Source organism: Polypterus senegalus, chromosome 1 (genome assembly GCF_016835505.1).
Source record: "Polypterus senegalus isolate Bchr_013 chromosome 1, ASM1683550v1, whole genome shotgun sequence".
Taxonomy (NCBI): domain Eukaryota; kingdom Metazoa; phylum Chordata; class Cladistia; order Polypteriformes; family Polypteridae; genus Polypterus; species Polypterus senegalus.
In genome coordinates, this window is record NC_053154.1 from 61668806 (window position 1) to 61685852 (window position 17047).

At 40.8% G+C, this 17047-nt stretch overlaps 1 protein-coding gene across 3 annotated transcripts in view; it reads left to right on the forward strand.

Annotated features, from left to right (window-relative positions):
- Positions 1 to 17047, forward strand: part of LOC120526583 (homeodomain-interacting protein kinase 3-like) — a 174536-nt gene that overhangs the window by 97070 nt on the left and 60419 nt on the right. For all 3 annotated transcript variants that reach the window (XM_039749748.1, XM_039749753.1, XM_039749761.1), the window contains exon 3: positions 1698 to 1821. In XM_039749748.1, coding sequence (XP_039605682.1) covers positions 1698 to 1821 — 124 coding nt within the window. The remainder of the gene's footprint in view (positions 1 to 1697; positions 1822 to 17047) is intronic.

Here is a 17047-nt window from a genome sequence, read left to right on the forward strand (position 1 = left end):
AATGTCTGAGTTGCACAACTTATATTTGGCTTTACTTTTATCCAGTTCTTAACCAATGCACCGTTTTGAATTTGTAGGAAGTCCACACATCTGATTTAAGTGTCCAAGACACTGATTTCAGTTAAAGAGGACACACCATTTTGTGTACGATAGTAAAGTGCTTTTACTCAGCAACACTAACCATGAATGTAAATATAACAATCAACATATGAGAGGCATGGCAGGACATCAAAAGCTCAATCCCGTTTATGAGAGGATATTTTTTGGAAATATCTTTTTTTGATTATGTAACATTCTCAATGAATAAAATGAGGTTAAACTTTTTTTTTTTTCTTGACCTTCCCAACAGAAAACTAACTGCACAACAGGAAAAAGATGATCTTTTGCTTTAGTATTACTTTACTGAGCAGTTCAGCCTTAACAGGCATGGACATTTTAAATTGTTTAGAATATTTAATACACTGTATTTACCATATTTAATATTCTTATAGTTGACATTGGTCATTACTTTTAGAACTGTATTAGAATGATCAAATTAGCTGATCTGTGTGATATATTATCCCAAAGAGCAAAAATCATGCAGTAGCACCTCTGCAAAGAATTAGTAAAATTAAAGGCTTACACAATTAGATTTTCTGGTTCTAGGATTATTTAAATGTAATGATCTATGAAGTTGCTTTCTTGGCTTTATTTAATGATGAATCATTTCAGTGTTACTTGAAATGTGATCTGAATTTTAGAAGTGGAATAAAATATACACATTTCATCATACCATTTTATTTACTATTTATTTGCAGTATTATCGTGCATTTACAATAATTATTCCATCCTGTTCATTGTTACCTCTTCCAAATGAATTTCTTTATTATTGATACTTGTCATTTTGATTACCAATGTTGTTTCTGCCTTGTAATGAATATTGGCTTGTAGTTGGCAATTTGAATATTTTTTATGCTTACTTGGCAGAGGTTGATAGTAAGATAAAGAATACAATTGAGGTAACGCTGCTGTCCATCTGTCTTGGTTGAGATATCAGTTACCATATCTTGGATCTACTGAAAGTGTAAAAGCTTTTTTAAAGCCAAATCTATTTTTTGGTGTTGTATAGTAAACCATTAATGAATGGGTATGAGATAATTAGCTATATAGTGGAAAAATAGTCTGTAGATAATTATTGTACTTCCTGTTTATTGTACACAATAGCATAAATTATTGTCATGTTATGCCAAATGACTTACTTGTGAAAATGAATACTTGGGAATTGGATTTTTTTTTTTATCTTTACATATGTTCAATTACAGAAATGAGTACTTTGGTTATCTAAGCCTGGTGAAAACAAATGCAGAATAGTTGCAATGATCATTAATGTGGTCTGTCCTAATATGAATAATTATCCTGAACTTGCTTAGCCATGCTTTGGAAATGAACAGGGTTGTAAGGCTCAAGTCATTGTACAATTCTCCGCAAAACCGCTTCAATGCTTCTTCAAATCCCTTTGTCTACCTGGTGCAGTTTAACTTTCTATGCATTACTGTATTGCACTCTATTATCAACTGATGTATGTGATAAAAGTAACAAAGAATATCAAGGTAATTTCAAATTTTTGTTGCTGAAATTTTATTCAAAATAAGCTGTTTTCAGTGGAATTATTCTTGAATTATGTCTTGAATTAATAATTCTTTTTTTTTTTTTTTTAGGGCGCCAGAGATCATTTTGGGGTTACCTTTTTGTGAAGCTATAGACATGTGGTCACTGGGATGTGTGATTGCAGAGCTTTTTCTTGGATGGCCGTTGTACCCTGGAGCACTGGAGTATGATCAGGTATTAATTTTAAAGGATAACAACTTTTTAGAATGAATTAAAGACTAGAAATCTCATTTGACTGTTTAAATGCATCATAGTACGAAGATGTTTCTACAGTCTGCAGTTTAAAATTTCTTCTGTACGGGAAGATAATCTGTAGCCGTAATGTGCCAATTCAGAAGGGAACCTGTAGATAAAGGTATAGCAGAACTGTTATTTTGAGGCCAAATTGAAATTGGTAAATGTATTGCCTTGAATGAGTAAGCACATGTTCTACTAATTTTCAAAAGGCTGACGTGAAGTGTATAATGTGTGAAGACTGAAGTCCAAATATCAAAGAAACACTGTCACAAAAGGTTTAATAAAGCAAGAAGCTCAAATATCCATTGGCAGAAAGCCGACCGTCTGCTTGGCTGGTGTAGAGTTAAGTCGCTGCCACGTAAGCAAATGGTTTTGGGTTCAAGCCTGGGCTTTCCTCATTTTGAGTAGTGAGCTGGTATTATTATTATAATATAACTTAAATTTGATTTGAGTCTGTAACACCCAGTGTAAAATTAGGCTTCTGGTGTTAAGGAAGAAGTAAATGTGGTGTGCTGGTTAATTGCAGGGCAGATCACAGCCAGAGAGAAACGAGTGTGTTGAATGCAATCCACTAGTGACGCTGTATGAAGTTATGCTGGATTCAGTTGAAGGGAGAAAAAATAAAGTAATAAAGTGTTATTTTTGGATTACAGTATTTCTGAAATTTTTTTTAACTCTCAGACTGTCACTAATTTATTGAATTATTTATTTATTGAATATTTTTTTCCACTGCACTCTTTGGACATTGTTTGGTTTAAATCAAAGTAATCTAACACTTTGTACCAATCTCTTGCTAACTGTGTGTGTCTTCATTTGTCATGTTCATTCTAGGGTATGTTAACTATGGCTCAGGGTTGAAGAGGTTCTGTGAAGTAACTAGGCAGTATGGAACTAACCTGGACAGTGATACCATCCACATATCCAGTTTTTCCCTTTTCTTTGTACTTTGAGAGTACTTTGAGAACAGTATGGCAAGAGTCAGGAACATAGCTCTTTTCTTTGTTGACATTTTGAGAAGCCTGTGGCCGTTACATTTTTTTGAATGGTTAAAACTGTCTGTGGGAGCCGTGTACATGTATAGTTCATTGGAACCCAACATGCTGATACACTTTGAGCACATGTACAACAGATGACTTTGTTGTGCAGTGTGAGTAGTTGCTTGCTCACGATTTCTAAAAATACAGTGAATGCCCACCATAACGGAATCCTAAAAATAAAGTATCGAGTCTATTTTTAATCCAGCCATTTGCTATAAATGTTTAAAAACAGTGTGATTTGGTGACACAGTGGCAAGTGTTCATACTGTGACTCTCTGGGGGCTTGCTTTCAAGGAAAGACATGGATAAAGGGGAAGGATGTTATTTACTTCCCTACATATTAATTAATTACTAAACATATATAACAAAACATTGTTTCTGGTCAGTTTCATGAAGGCTCCTATATAGGTTTAGGATTCAGTAACAAATGCTAGCTAATGAAATGTTCAGTTTTTCATACAAAAGAACAACAAATAATGCACTGTTTGTAATGGATTGCATTTTGTAATTAGTAACTCTATAATGTATTTGCAATTTTTGGTAGTTAATGAGTAATGTAACCAAGTTACTTTTAAAAGTAACCTTCCTCAACATTGTTGGCACATGGCTTTAGTTAATTTCTTTAAGAGTATATTTTGTTTGTCTGTGGTTGTTGTGTGTGTTGTAATGTCATAAGGAGGAACAATTTAAAATCTTAACTACATTTTTGTTTTTACATCATTAAATCACAATTGATTTAACTATTGGTTTTGACGCTGATCATCAGGTGAAAAAACATCTTCAGCATCAAAGTGAAAACATATCTGTTTAAATTAGTCTTGACTAAATATATTGTTAAACAGAAGAACAGTATTTACTTTATCTCGGTAGATGTACATTCAGAAACTAAGCTTTGATTCTGAATGGAAGGGTCTCAATTAGCTGGATACTTCTGGGCAGCTCTCAGTTTTTTTGGGATTTTTTTGCGCTCATGCTGTCTGCTTGCATGGGGATCACAAGTGAATAGCTGTTTTCTTGTTCAGCTACAAATTCTCATTTTGGATTAGCCACACAAGGTCTTTACCATTGTTGAGTTCAACCCATTCCTATGTAACTTTACCTTTATGTCTGGGATTGTTGTCTTGCTCAAAAAAAAAAAATCCAAAAATCTTACAAAATCTTGTTTGAGTCTCCAGCATGCCTTAAGGCCAACTGTAGGAAAGCTAAGAGATTTTTTTCAAGAGTGAGTTTCTTTTTGGCACACTTGCAAGATGCTGATGTTATGGAAGCACTTGGCATCAGTTGCTGTATGCACAGTCTGTCCCATCTCTGCCACTGAAGCTTGTTACAGAGCTGTTATACAGTAAAAGTGTACACAAAAGTGAGTACACCCCTAACATTTTTGTAAACACCTGAATCAAATTGGTCTACATGGCTGTCGTGCCCGAAGGAAGCCTCTTCTAAAGATGATGCACAAGAAAGGCCGTAAAACAGCTTGCTAAATACAAGCAGACTAAGGACATGGATTACTGGAACCATGTCGTGTGGTCTGATGAGACCAAGATAAACTTATTTGGTTTAGATGGTGTCAAGCATGTGTCTCGGCAACCAGGTGAGGAGTACAAAGACAAGTGGGTCTTGCCTACTGTCAAGCATGGTGGTGGGAGTGTCATGGTTTGGAGCTGCATGAGTGCTGCCGGCACTGGGGAGCTACAGTTCATTGAGGGAACCATGAATGCCAACATGTACTGTGACATATTGAATCAGAGCATGATCCCCTCCATTCTGCCCTGCGGTCCAGTTTTCGTATTCCAACATAACGACCCCAAACACACCTCCAACACGACCACTGCCTTGCTAAAGAAACAGAGGGTAAAGGTGCTGGACCTGTCAAGCATGTCTCCAGACCTAAACCCTATTGAGCATCCCTGGGGCATCCTCAAATGGAAGGTGGAGGAGCACAAGGTCTCTAACATCCACCAGCTCCGTGATGTCGTCATGGAGGAGTGGAAGAGAATTCCAACGACAACCTGTGAAGCTCTAGTGAATTACATGCCCAAGAGAGTTAAGGCAGTGCTGGAAAATAATGGTGGCCACACAAAATATTGACACTTTAGGCACAATTTGGACATTTTTCACTTATGGGTGTACTCACTTTTATTGCCAGCGGTTTAGACATTAATGCCTGTGTGAGTTATTTTGAGGGGACAGCAAATTTACACTGTTACACAAGCTGTACACAGACTACTTTACATTGTATCAAAGTGTCATATATCTTCAGTGCTGTCCCATGAAAAGATATAATAAAATATTTACAAAAATATGAGCGGTGTACTCACTTTTGTGAGATACTGTAGGTCTCTTGGTGACTTTCCTCACTGGTGCCCTCCTTGTATGGCCACCTCATTTTTGAGGACGATGTGCTGTAGGCATATTTAAAGCTGTGCCATATGTTTTTCATGATTGACTTAACTGTATTCTGAGAGGTATTCAGTGCCTTGATATTGACTGGAATTTTCTTGTGTCCATCCCCTTATTGGTACTTTATAACATGTCACAGAAATGTTTGCAGTGTTCCTTTGTATTTATGCCCTAGTTTTTGACTTGGAAACTGACATAATCTAATAGTTGGACTATCCACATAAAAGTATATTTGTAATGCAACCACTTGAAACCTCTTGACTACTCACAGGTAATTCATTTATTATTGTAACTTGTAAGACCAATTGATATTTTAGTTGTGTAATACGTTCTTAGGTATTCATTTTGTGTTTAATAACTAAGTTCAATTTAAGATTTCTTTTTTTCATTTTTGACATTTAAATCTTTTTCTTATGATCCATCTCAAAGTTTAATTAAATCCCCCTAGATTTGGCATTGTAAAAGAGTTAAATATGAAAAAGACCAAGCGGATGTATCCTGTTTATAGGCACTGTATGGGCTTTTTTGAACAAGGTGAGCAGAGTTGTGGTGTAGGCTGGGAAATGGACTGAATATACAAGATAAGTTTTGTTTTTCTCCCATAAAGGAAATGTAAAAGTAAACCAAGATAAGGTATTTGCAGATTTGTCTCTTGCACATTGCAAATTTGAAACAAATATCTATATCCATGGTTACTTTTTAAATATATTTTCGGTGATTATACTTCTAAATACTGATATATCAAAATTTAATTTCTTGGTAAATATCTACTGGCCAAGATCTCAAATTCTACCAAATGTCAGACCTGTAACTAAACAGTAAATTGTGTTTTTGTTGAGCACTGAGTGAGTGAATCAGTCAATCGGCTTTTTTTAGAAAGGTATAGAGATATACAGTGGGTACGGAAAGTATTTATACCCCCTTCAATTTTTCACTCTTTGTTATATTGCAGCCATTTGCTAAAATCATTTACATTAATTTTTTCCCTCATTAATGTACACACAGCACCCCATATTGACAGACAAAAAAAATAATTTTTGAAATTGTTGCAGATTTATTAAAGAAAAACTGAAATATCACATGGTCCTAAGTATTCAGACCCTTTGCTCAAAAGAACCATTTTGAGCTAATACAGCCATGAGTCTTCTTGGGAAAGATGCAACAAGTTTTTCACACCTGGATTTGGGGATCCTCTGCAGTTCCTGTCAGGTTGGATGGTAAACGTTGGTGGACAGCCATTTTTAGGTCTCTCCAGAGATGCTTAATTGGGTTTAAGTCAGGGTTCTGGCTGGGCCATTCAAGAACAGTCACAGAGTTGTTGTGAAGCCACTCCTTCGTTATTTTAACTGTGTGCTTAGGGTCATTGTCTTGTTGGAAGGTAAACCTTCGGCCCAGTCTGAGGTCCTTAGCACTCTGGAGAAGGTTTTTGTCCAGGATATCCCTGTACTTGGCCGCATTCATCTTTCCCTCGATTGCAACCAGTCGTCCTGTCCCTGCAGCTGAAAAACACCCCTCACAGCATGATGCTGCCACCGCCATGCTTCACTGTGGGGACTGTATTGGACAAGTGATGAGCAGTGCCTGGTTGTCTCCACACATACCGCTTAGAATTAAGGCCAAAAAGTTCTATCTTGGTCTCATCAGACCAGAAAATCTTATTTCTCACCATCTCAGAGTCCTTCAGGTGTCTTTTAGCAAACTCCTTGCGGGCTGTCGTGTCTTGCACTGAGGAGAGGCTTCCGACAGGCCACTCTGTCATAAAGCCCTGACTGGTTGAGGGCTGCAGTGATGGTTGACTTTCTACAACTTTCTCCCATCTCCTGACTGCATCTCTGGAGCTCAGCCAAAGTGATCTTTGGGTTCTTCTTTACCTCTCTCACCAAGGCTCTTCTCCCCCAGTAGCTCAGCTTGGCAGGACGGCCAGCTCTACAAAGGGTTCTGGTCGTCCCGGACGTCTTCCATTTAAGGATTATGGAGGCCACTGTGCTCTTGGGAACCTCAAGTGCTGCAAAATTTTTTTGTATCCTTGGCCAGATCTGTGTCTTGCCACAATTCTGTGTCTGAGCTCTTCAGGCAGTTCCTTTGACCTCATGATTCTAATTTGCTCTGACATGCATTGAGAGCTGTAAGGTCTTACATATGGCTTTCCTAATCAAGTTCAATCAGTATAATCAAACACAGCTGGATTTAAATGAAGGTGATCTCAAGGATGATAAGAAGAAATGGAAAGCACCTGAGTTAAATATACGAGTGTCACAGCAAAGGGTCTGAATACTTAGGATCATGTGATATTTCAGTTTTTCTTTTTTAATAAATCTGCAACAATTTCAAAAATTCTTTTTTTGTCTGTCAATATGGGGTGCTGTGTGTACATTAATGAGGAAAAAAATTAATTTAAATGATTTTAGCAAATGGCTGCAATATAACAGAGTGAAAAATTGAAGGGGGTCTGAATACTTTCCGCACCCACTGTAAATAGATATGGGACACTATAGGTGATTTTTTTGTCGTTTTCTCTTAATGGCCAGTTAACATGAAAACTGTGTGTTTGAGATTCAAATATTATCTAACATTTTAACTTGTATATGAAAGTTTAATAATTTACTGTTGAGTTATCACATTAAAGATCTAATTTCTGCTGTAAGTGTTGATGTAAATGTTGGTAGCCCACAGAATGTTGAATACAAATTTTTGTGTTCAAATGAAATGAATATGAAACATTGTGTTTCCAGTCATTGGTTGATAGTCATTTTAAAAATATAGAGAAGATTCAGGACAAAGGTTTTATAAGGTACCGATGAGTGGTGTATGGTATTGCTTAGCATTTACAATATTTTGAGTCTGGGTCCATTGTTGTATGTTATAGCTTTCTGTAAAATTTTTTTTTTTTTTTACTTTATACCAATTTCGTCACATTGAACTAGGAGAAAAATATGCATTGTATCAGTGCAGCTCTGAAGATGGATGTTTTGTGAGAAACATCAAGTTTTCATATATTTTAGTTCATTGTACATTTAAAATACATTATTTCTTCATAATGCAAATCATGTAACAATTTATTTTTTTAAGTTTTAGTAGGGTGTAATATGAATTGATTCAGATTTATAGATCATATTAGCAATGAAGTTAGGTGACTCGTTCACTTACATTTTAAATAAGGAAGTTTATTTTGCAGAATTGATTTTTTTTTGCATACTTTTGGGCATCACCAGTATATGATATACAGAATTAGCCTGTTTTACTAAGGAAATTAAACATTAGGTTACTTTCTTATGCTTATTTTTTTTTTAATAGAATTCTTAAATGTCAGTATGAAGAATGCTTTCTGAAGCTTGTTATCAATATTGTGGTGCTAGAATTGCAATGTTTTTGGGTTTGCTGACCATTAAGCACTTGAGTGCCAGGAGTGGTTCTTATTACATTGCACCAGCAGAAAATATTTATACTTCAGTGCAGGTTAACAGTGGGTTTACCCTGCTTTCATCAGTTGGATTAAAGTTACAGACAAATGAGCATTACATCTAGTTATGATCATTACATTTAGTTAGGAAAGGAGATTTAGATTTTTTAAATACATGTATTGACATTTGTAACAGTATACTCTGTATTTTAATTAAGTTTGATTTATCTTGTATTATAGAGAATTGTCAAATTATTACTTCCAGTTACATGATGGTCATTACTGCTTTCTGGATGTTTTCAGTTATTTTCTTAAATTTCTTGACATTTCCTGAAAGCATAGGTTTATACACATTCTAAATTATTATTTTGAAAAAGGAGGAGTTTGCTTCAAAATAAGCACTTAAGAAGTATGTGTGCACATCACTTTAAAATAGTGCACATCATATTAAAATAACAGCTAAAGTTAGAAAATTGAAAGGGATTAATAGCCATAATGTTGAAAGGCAAAAGAAGAACCAAGCAAGACATTTGCCCAAGGAACAATGATGTTTGGTAAAGTACATTATTAATTCTCTTGATCTTATAATTCCATGTCTTTACTTTTTGTCTTTCTGTCTGTCTTACTGATAGGCCTTACTTTACTAGAGCACATTATTCTTCCATTTAGGCTATGAAAGGCACAATTTTAGTGTGAAGTAGGGCTGAGCTGATGGTCTATATCATTATCTGTCAATGATTGGTTAGAGACATTGCTAATTTAAATAAACATCATTTAGCTCCAAACATTTGCAAAAAATTTGATTAAGCACTAAACTGCAGCCATCACTTTTTTTTGTTTTAAATCTTGCACGGCCAACAAGAAAGCTGTCATGTGCTCATGTTCCCAGCAGGAGGTGTATGAGATTCCCAAGCTTAGCTAGTTTCACAGGAATGTGTTGTAGTTAAGGGAAGGCAGCCTGATCAGTACATCATGCACAAAGCTTGAATGAGAAGAGTGTAGGTACTTGTATGCAGTGACGTTTGGCTGCCAGGCAAGAAGTGGCAGAGTGGTTGTGCTCTTTTGGTTTTGTGGGGAGTACTCAAATCTTAAAGGATCCTACCCCAAACACCTCCTTGATATCATCTATTAATATACATGTGCTCCATTGTGCAAGATTATTAATAAAATTGGAGGAGGAATACGATGACGACCAAATGGAGTACTGCCAGTAATTTGGTTCTATTTCAAGCGCTGCTTGTGGTCAAATAGGTATGTAATTATATTGCCTTTTTTTATAAAGTTAGTGCCATTGTCCAACTGTGTGCACATTTCATTACGTACATTGCAAACTCGCAATCCCCCCATCTTTCCCACCAAGGCCCACCCAAAAAGATAAAGGTATCACCTATCGGCTGATTGTGCTACTAAAAAAAATAAAAAGACTTGATCTGTGATGGGTAGAAAGGCCAAAAAAATATATTTTCGGCTGCCTGCTTTTGTGTTTTTTTTTTTTTTTTGCAGCAAACTTCCTGCATTGTAAACAAAGAACAGCAATTAAGTGCTTGTTTTATTATGGGAGGGGAGGCAATTGGTATATTAGCCTTGAATAAACTGAAAAAAGTAAGTGGAGTAGTTTTCCGGTATCATTAGAAAATCAACATGAAAAAATACTTTAAGGAATTCAGACCTTTATTTTGCCCTTTAAATTAAATTGGACACTGCTTGAGTTTGGATAGTATGCTTCTTTTTAATTCAGCAATTACCCTTTTATTTAGAAAAAGAAAGTATAGACAAATTTGAAATAGCTGCTTAGTAAACTTTTTTTTTGTAGAATTGTACTGTGTTTATTATTTGTTGCTGTGAGTCATGCAGCACAAGTTTTGATAACAAACAAGTACTACATAATTGGTAATCCATATTTTATAATTACGCCTAAAGAATTGAAAATATCTAGTTGATACACTGAAGTAAAAATACCTGTATAAATATGGGAAATGTATATTTTAACAGCAAAAAGCTGTACTGAAATTAATAACTTGAAATGATTAAAATGTGTAAATGCATGTACATTTATATTTAAGCAGGGTTTAATTGCTAGTATCAATTGAGTGAGTGTATGTGTATATCAATAAGATATGATGGATTTAATTATGAGAAGCATTATTTTTTCTTTTATGCTGTATGTATTTTGGAAGTATTTTGGTACATATTAGTTAAAATTTTCTCAAAAATACATTATTTTGTTATTTCATGATCACTGAATGAAAGCCTACAGAATTTCAGCTGTGTGGTCTATAGTTTAATTATAAAAATACACTATTAAATGAACTACAAATTCTATGTTTCCGGTTATGCTTGATTAGTGTGAAGTATTTTTTTAAAGGGCTAAGGAAAAAAAATGAGCTGTATCAGAATCAACCGATCAAGTAACATTAAATCTCTAAGATATCAGTTAGTACAGTTAAACATTTATAACTGGATCTAAATCTTCAGCAAGATTTATTCCATCACTTGTATAAAATACTTAATAATAAATGCTTATTTTTTTTGTATTTTAAGAATACATTATTGCTTTTTTTTCTGTTTGCGCAGGCGTGAGCTTTGCAGCAGCTTGTTGCAACCGCTTCGTGTCTTGTCTACGTATTTTAGTTTTTTAGACTGTTTTTTGTTTATCCTAACGATAGCTTAAAGTGCAATTAAGTATTTGTAAGTGGAGTCCTCCTTGACCATTAGGTTAAAGAGCATTTTAATCACTTTTTTTTTTTTTTTTTACTTTTTGTGGAGACTTGTTTGGTTTTCCTGAGTTCCACTAATGTTAACGTGGCAAGCAACATGGGACGACTTCTGGTTTACTCACGAAATCAGTTACTTGCCCTGAAGCCAGACGCAGAACAAAACAGAATCTTTTTTGATTTACCTCTGGAGTTAAGTAGAAAGATGAAGGGGTGCTGTGGAGGAGTGAAAAGTTGGGGTAAACAAGCAGTTGGGATTGTGCAACAGGCAGGCAAGAGTGAAACGAGTAGAAGATACAAGCCGTATCTCCCCTCTGTGATCATTAGCAATGTTAGATCGCTTGATAATAAGATGGGCAAGCTCATGGCATTGGTTAAGCACAGCAGGGAATTTCGCAAGTGCAGTTTAATGTTCTTTACTGAGACATGACTGCACGAACTTATTCCTGACTCTGCCGTGGATAGAACACAGGCTGAAAGTGGAAAGCGCAGAGGTGGCGGGCTCACTGTATTTGTAAATGAACAATGGTGCCACCTCTGTCACATTGTGATTAAAGAACATATCTGCAGCTTGGACATAGAGTTGTTAGCGGTAGGACTATGCCCAAGGAGTTCTCACATGCGATCACCATTGTTGCTTACATTCCTCCTTCAGCAAATGCAGCGATGGCGTGTGATGTCATCCACTCGGCCACCGAGGGACTCCAGACGAAACACCCAGATGCTTTCATCCTCATTTCTGGAGACTTCAATCACGTTTCCCTTAACAGAATATTTAGCAGTTTCAGCCAGTTTGTTAATTGACCTACTAGAGAGGATAAAACACTGGATCTATTGTATGCTAATATTAAAGAGTTATACAGTTGTTCAACCATTCCACCTCTACGGAGATCAGACCACAACCTTGTGTACCTTCTTCCTCTTTATGTGCCACTTGTGAAGAGGCAGTCAGCCACTGTCAGGACTGTGAGGGTGTGGTCAGAGGAAGCCAGTGTAGCTTTACAGGATTATTTTGAGGCAACAGATTGTGACACTCTCTCTGTGAGCCTCATTTGGAAGACATTGATGATCTCACTGACTGTGTCACAGAATACGTTGACTTCTATGTAGACAACACTGTACCTTGAAAATCTTTACGCTGCTTCCCTAACAACAAACCATGGGTCATCAAGGACATTAAAGCTCCATCCATCCATCCATTCTCTTCCGCTTATCCGAGGTCGGGTCGCGGGGGCAGCAGCTTAAACAGAGAGGCCCAGACTTCCCTCTCCCCGGCCACTTCTTCCAGGCCAGCCGGGAGACAGTCCCTCCAGCGTGTCCTGGGTCTTCCCCGGGGCCTCCTCCCGGTTGGACGTGCCCGGAACACCTCACCAGGGAGGCGTCCAGGAGGCATCCTGATCAGATGCCCGAGCCACCTCATCTGACTCCTCTCGATGCGGAGGAGCAGCGGCTCTACTCTGAGCCCCTCCCGGATGACTGAGCTTCTCACCCTATCTTTAAGGGAAAGCCCAGACACCCTGCGGAGGAAACTCATTTCAGCCGCTTGTATTCGCGATCTCTTACGGCTCAGCTCCTTTTTCACCACGACAGACCGATGCAGAGCCCGCATCACTGCGGATGCCGCACCGATCCGCCTGTCGATCTCACGCTCCATTCTTCCCTCACTCGTGAACAAGACCCCGAGATACTTGAACTCCTCCACTTGGGGCAGGATCTCTCCCCCATCCCTGAGAGGGCACTCCACTCTTTTCCGGCTGAGGACCATGCTCTCGGATTTGGAGGTGCTGATTCTCATCCCAGCCGCTTCACACTCAGCTGCGAACCGATCCAGAGAGAGCTGAAGATCACGGCCTGATGAAGCAAACAGGACATCATCATCTGCAAAAGCAGTGACCCAATCCTGAGTCCACCAAACCGGACCCCTTCAACACCCTGGCTGCGCCTAGAAATTCTGTCCATAAAAGTTATGAACAGAATCGGTGACAAAGGGCAGCCCTGGCGGAGTCCAACTCTCACTGGAAACGGGCTCGACTTACTGCGGCAATGCGGACCAAGCTCTGACACGGTTGTACAGAGACCGAACAGCTCTTATCAGGGGTCCGGTACCCCATACTCCCGAGCACCCCCACAGGATTCCCGAGGGACACGGTCGAATGCCTTTTCCAAGTCCACAAAACACATGTAGACTGGTCGGGCAAACTCCCATGCACCCTCCAGGACTCTGCTAAGGGTGAAGAGCTGGTCCACTGTTCCGCAACCAGGACGAAAACCACACTGTTCCTCCTGAATCCGAGGTTCACTATCCGACGGACCCTCCTCTCCAGAACCCCGAATAGACTTTTCCAGGGAGGCTGAGGAGTGTGATCCCTCTATAGTTGGAACACACCCTCCGGTCCCCTTTTAAAGAGGGGACCACCACCCCGGTCTGCCAATCCAGAGGCACTGTCCCGATGTCCATGCGATGTTGCAGAGGCGTGTCAACCAAGACAGTCCTACAACATCCAGAGCCTTAAGGAACTCCGGTATCTCATCCACCCCGGGCCCTGCCACCAAGGAGTTTTTGACCACCTCGGTGACTTCAGTCCCAGAGATGGGAGAGCCCACCTCAGAGTCCCCAGGCTCTGCTTCCTCATGGAAGGCATGTTAGTGGGATTGAGGAGGTCTTGAAGTACTCCTCCCACCGACCCAGCGTCCGAGTGAGGTCAGCAGCGCACCATCCCCACTATATACGGTGTTGACACTGCACTGCTTCCCCTCCTGAGGCGCCGGACGGTGGACCAGAATCTCCTCGAAGCCGTCCGAAAGTCGCTCTCCATGGCCTCTCAAACTCCTCCCATGCCCGAGTTTTGCCTCAGCAACAACCGGCAGCGTTCGCTTGGCCTGCGGTACCTATCAGCTGCCTCCAGAGACCCACAGGACAAAAAGTCCTATAGGACTCCTTCTTCAGCTTGACGGCATCCCTCACCGCGGTGTCCACCAACGGGTTTGGGGATTGCCGCCACGACAGGCACCGACCACCTTGCGGCCACAGCTCCGGTCAGCCGCCTCAACAATAGAGGCACGGAACATGGCCCATTCGACTCAATGTCCCCACCTCCCTCGGGGCGTGGTTGAAGTTCTGCCGGAGGTGGGAGTTGAAGCTACTTCTGACAGGGGACTCTGCCAGCCGTTCCCAGCAGACCCTCACAACACGCTTTGGGCCTACCAGGTCTGACCGGCATCTTCCCCACCATCGGCCAACTCACCACCAGGTGGTGATCAGTTGACAGCTCCGCCCCTCTCTTCACCCGAGTGTCCAAGACATATGGCGCAAGTCCGGCGACACGACCACAAAGTCGATCATCGACCTGAGGCCTAGGGTGTCCTGGTGCCAAGTGCACATATGAACACCGTTATGCTTGAACATGGTGTTCGTTATGGATAATCCGTGACGAGCACAGAAGTCCAATAACAAAACACCGCCGGGTTCAGATCGGGGCCATTCCTCCCAATCACGCCCTTCCAGGTCTCACTGTCATTGCCCACGTGAGCATTGAAGTCTCCCAGCAAAACGAGGGAATCCCAGAAGGTATGCCCTCTAGCAACCCTCCAGAGACTCCAAAAGGGTGGATACTCCAAACTGCTGTTGGCATACGCACAAACAACAGTCAGGACCCTTCCCCACCCGAAGGGGAGGGAGGCCACCCTCTCGCCCACGGGGTAAACCCCAATGCACAGGCTCCAGTGGGGGCAATAAGTATGCCCACACCTGCTCGGCGCCTCTCACCGGGGGCAACTCCAGAGTGGTAGAGAGTCCAGCCCCTCTCAAGGAGATTGGTTCCAGAGTCCAAGCTGTGCGTCGAGGTGAGTCCGACTATATCTAGCCGGAACCTCTCGACCTCGCGCACTAGCTCAGGCTCCTTCCCTTCAGAGAGTGACATTCCACGTCCCAAGAGCCAGTTTCTGTAGCCGAGGATCAGACCGCCAAGGTCACCGCCTTCGGCCACCACCCAACTCACATTGCACCCAACCTCCTTGGCCCCTCCCATAGGTGGTGAGCCCATGGGGAGGAGGACCCACGTTACCTCTTCGGGCTGTGCCCGGCCGAGCCCCATGGGTGCAGGCCCGGCCACCAGGCGCGCCATCGAGCCCCACCTCCAGGCCTGGCTCCAGAGGGGCCCCGGTGACCAGCGTCGGGCAAGGGAAAGCGTTGTCCAGTTTTTATTTTCATTGGAGGTTTATTGAACCGCTCTTTGTCTCATCCCTCACCCAGGACCAGTTTGCCTTGGGTGGCCCTACCAGGGGCATAAAGCCCCGGACAACATAGCTCCTAGGATCATTGGGACACGCAAACCCCTCCACCACGATAAGGTGACGGTTCAAGGAGGAGACATTAAAGCTCTTCTTAATGAAAAGAGGCGCACATTTAGGTCAGGTGACAAAGAAGCAGTGAAGAGGGTACAGAAACAGTTGTCTGTTAAAATAAGAGGGAAGGTACAGCTATAGGATAAAGCTGAAACAAAAGCTGCAGCAGAACAACACCAGAGAGGTCTGGAAGGGCAAGACGGAAATTACTGGTTTTAATTCAAATTAATTTAACCAGTTTTTTTTAGTATGTTTGACAGCATGCCTCAGTCAAACCTGCCCTGCAGCTCCTCCTCTGTGGCTGACAGTGTATCCCTGGACACCACCATCAATACCTCACCTGCTAAGTTTTCCTTCTCCCACCACTCATTACAAGGGAAAGAGTGTGGTGAATCATTATCTCCTACTCCCTCCTTACCAGCTGAACCCTATGCTGCCCCCTGTTATATCCACAACTCTGACACAACCAGACTATCCACCACCTTTACAGAAGACCAAGTCATGAAAGAATTACGCAGACTTCGTTCTGACAAGGTGGCAGGCCTAGATGGCATCAGCCCAAGCGTGCTTAACACACAACTCGCAACTCTGTGGTATACTACTTAGTATTTTCAACTTAAGCCTGAGTATTAAAAAAGTGCCAGTGCTATGGAAAACATCTTGTATGGTTTCTGTTCCAAAGAAGGCACATCCTAGTGCCCCTTCTGGCTATAGGCCAATGGCGCTCACCGCACACATCATGAAAGTCTTTGAGAGACTAGTCCTGAAAATACTTTGCCCCCAGGTTAAGTCAGCACTGGACCCTCTCCAGTTTGCCTATCAGGCGAGAATTCGAGTCAAAGATGCAATCACCTACTTGCTGCACTGTGCCTGTAGTCACCTGGACAAGCCAGAAGGAACTCTCAGGATTATGTTCTTCGATTTCTCATGTGCCTTTAACACCATCCAGCCAGCCAGACTGGGGAGTAAGCTATCGGAAATTCAGGTGGATGCTCCCTAGTTTTGTGGATCATGGACTATCTGACAGGAAAGCCACAGTTTGCACAGCTACAGGGCTCTGTGTCTGACCCCATGCTGTGTGACACTGGTGCTCCACAAGGGACAGTTCTGTCACCATTCCTCTTCACCCTGTAAACTACAGATTTTAGTTACAACACAGAGGGCTGCCATCTGCAGAAATTCTCTGACTCTGCAATAGTTGGTAATATCAGACATGGAGATGAGGTGGAATACAGGAAGGTAGTGGACAGTTTTGTTGACTGGTGTGA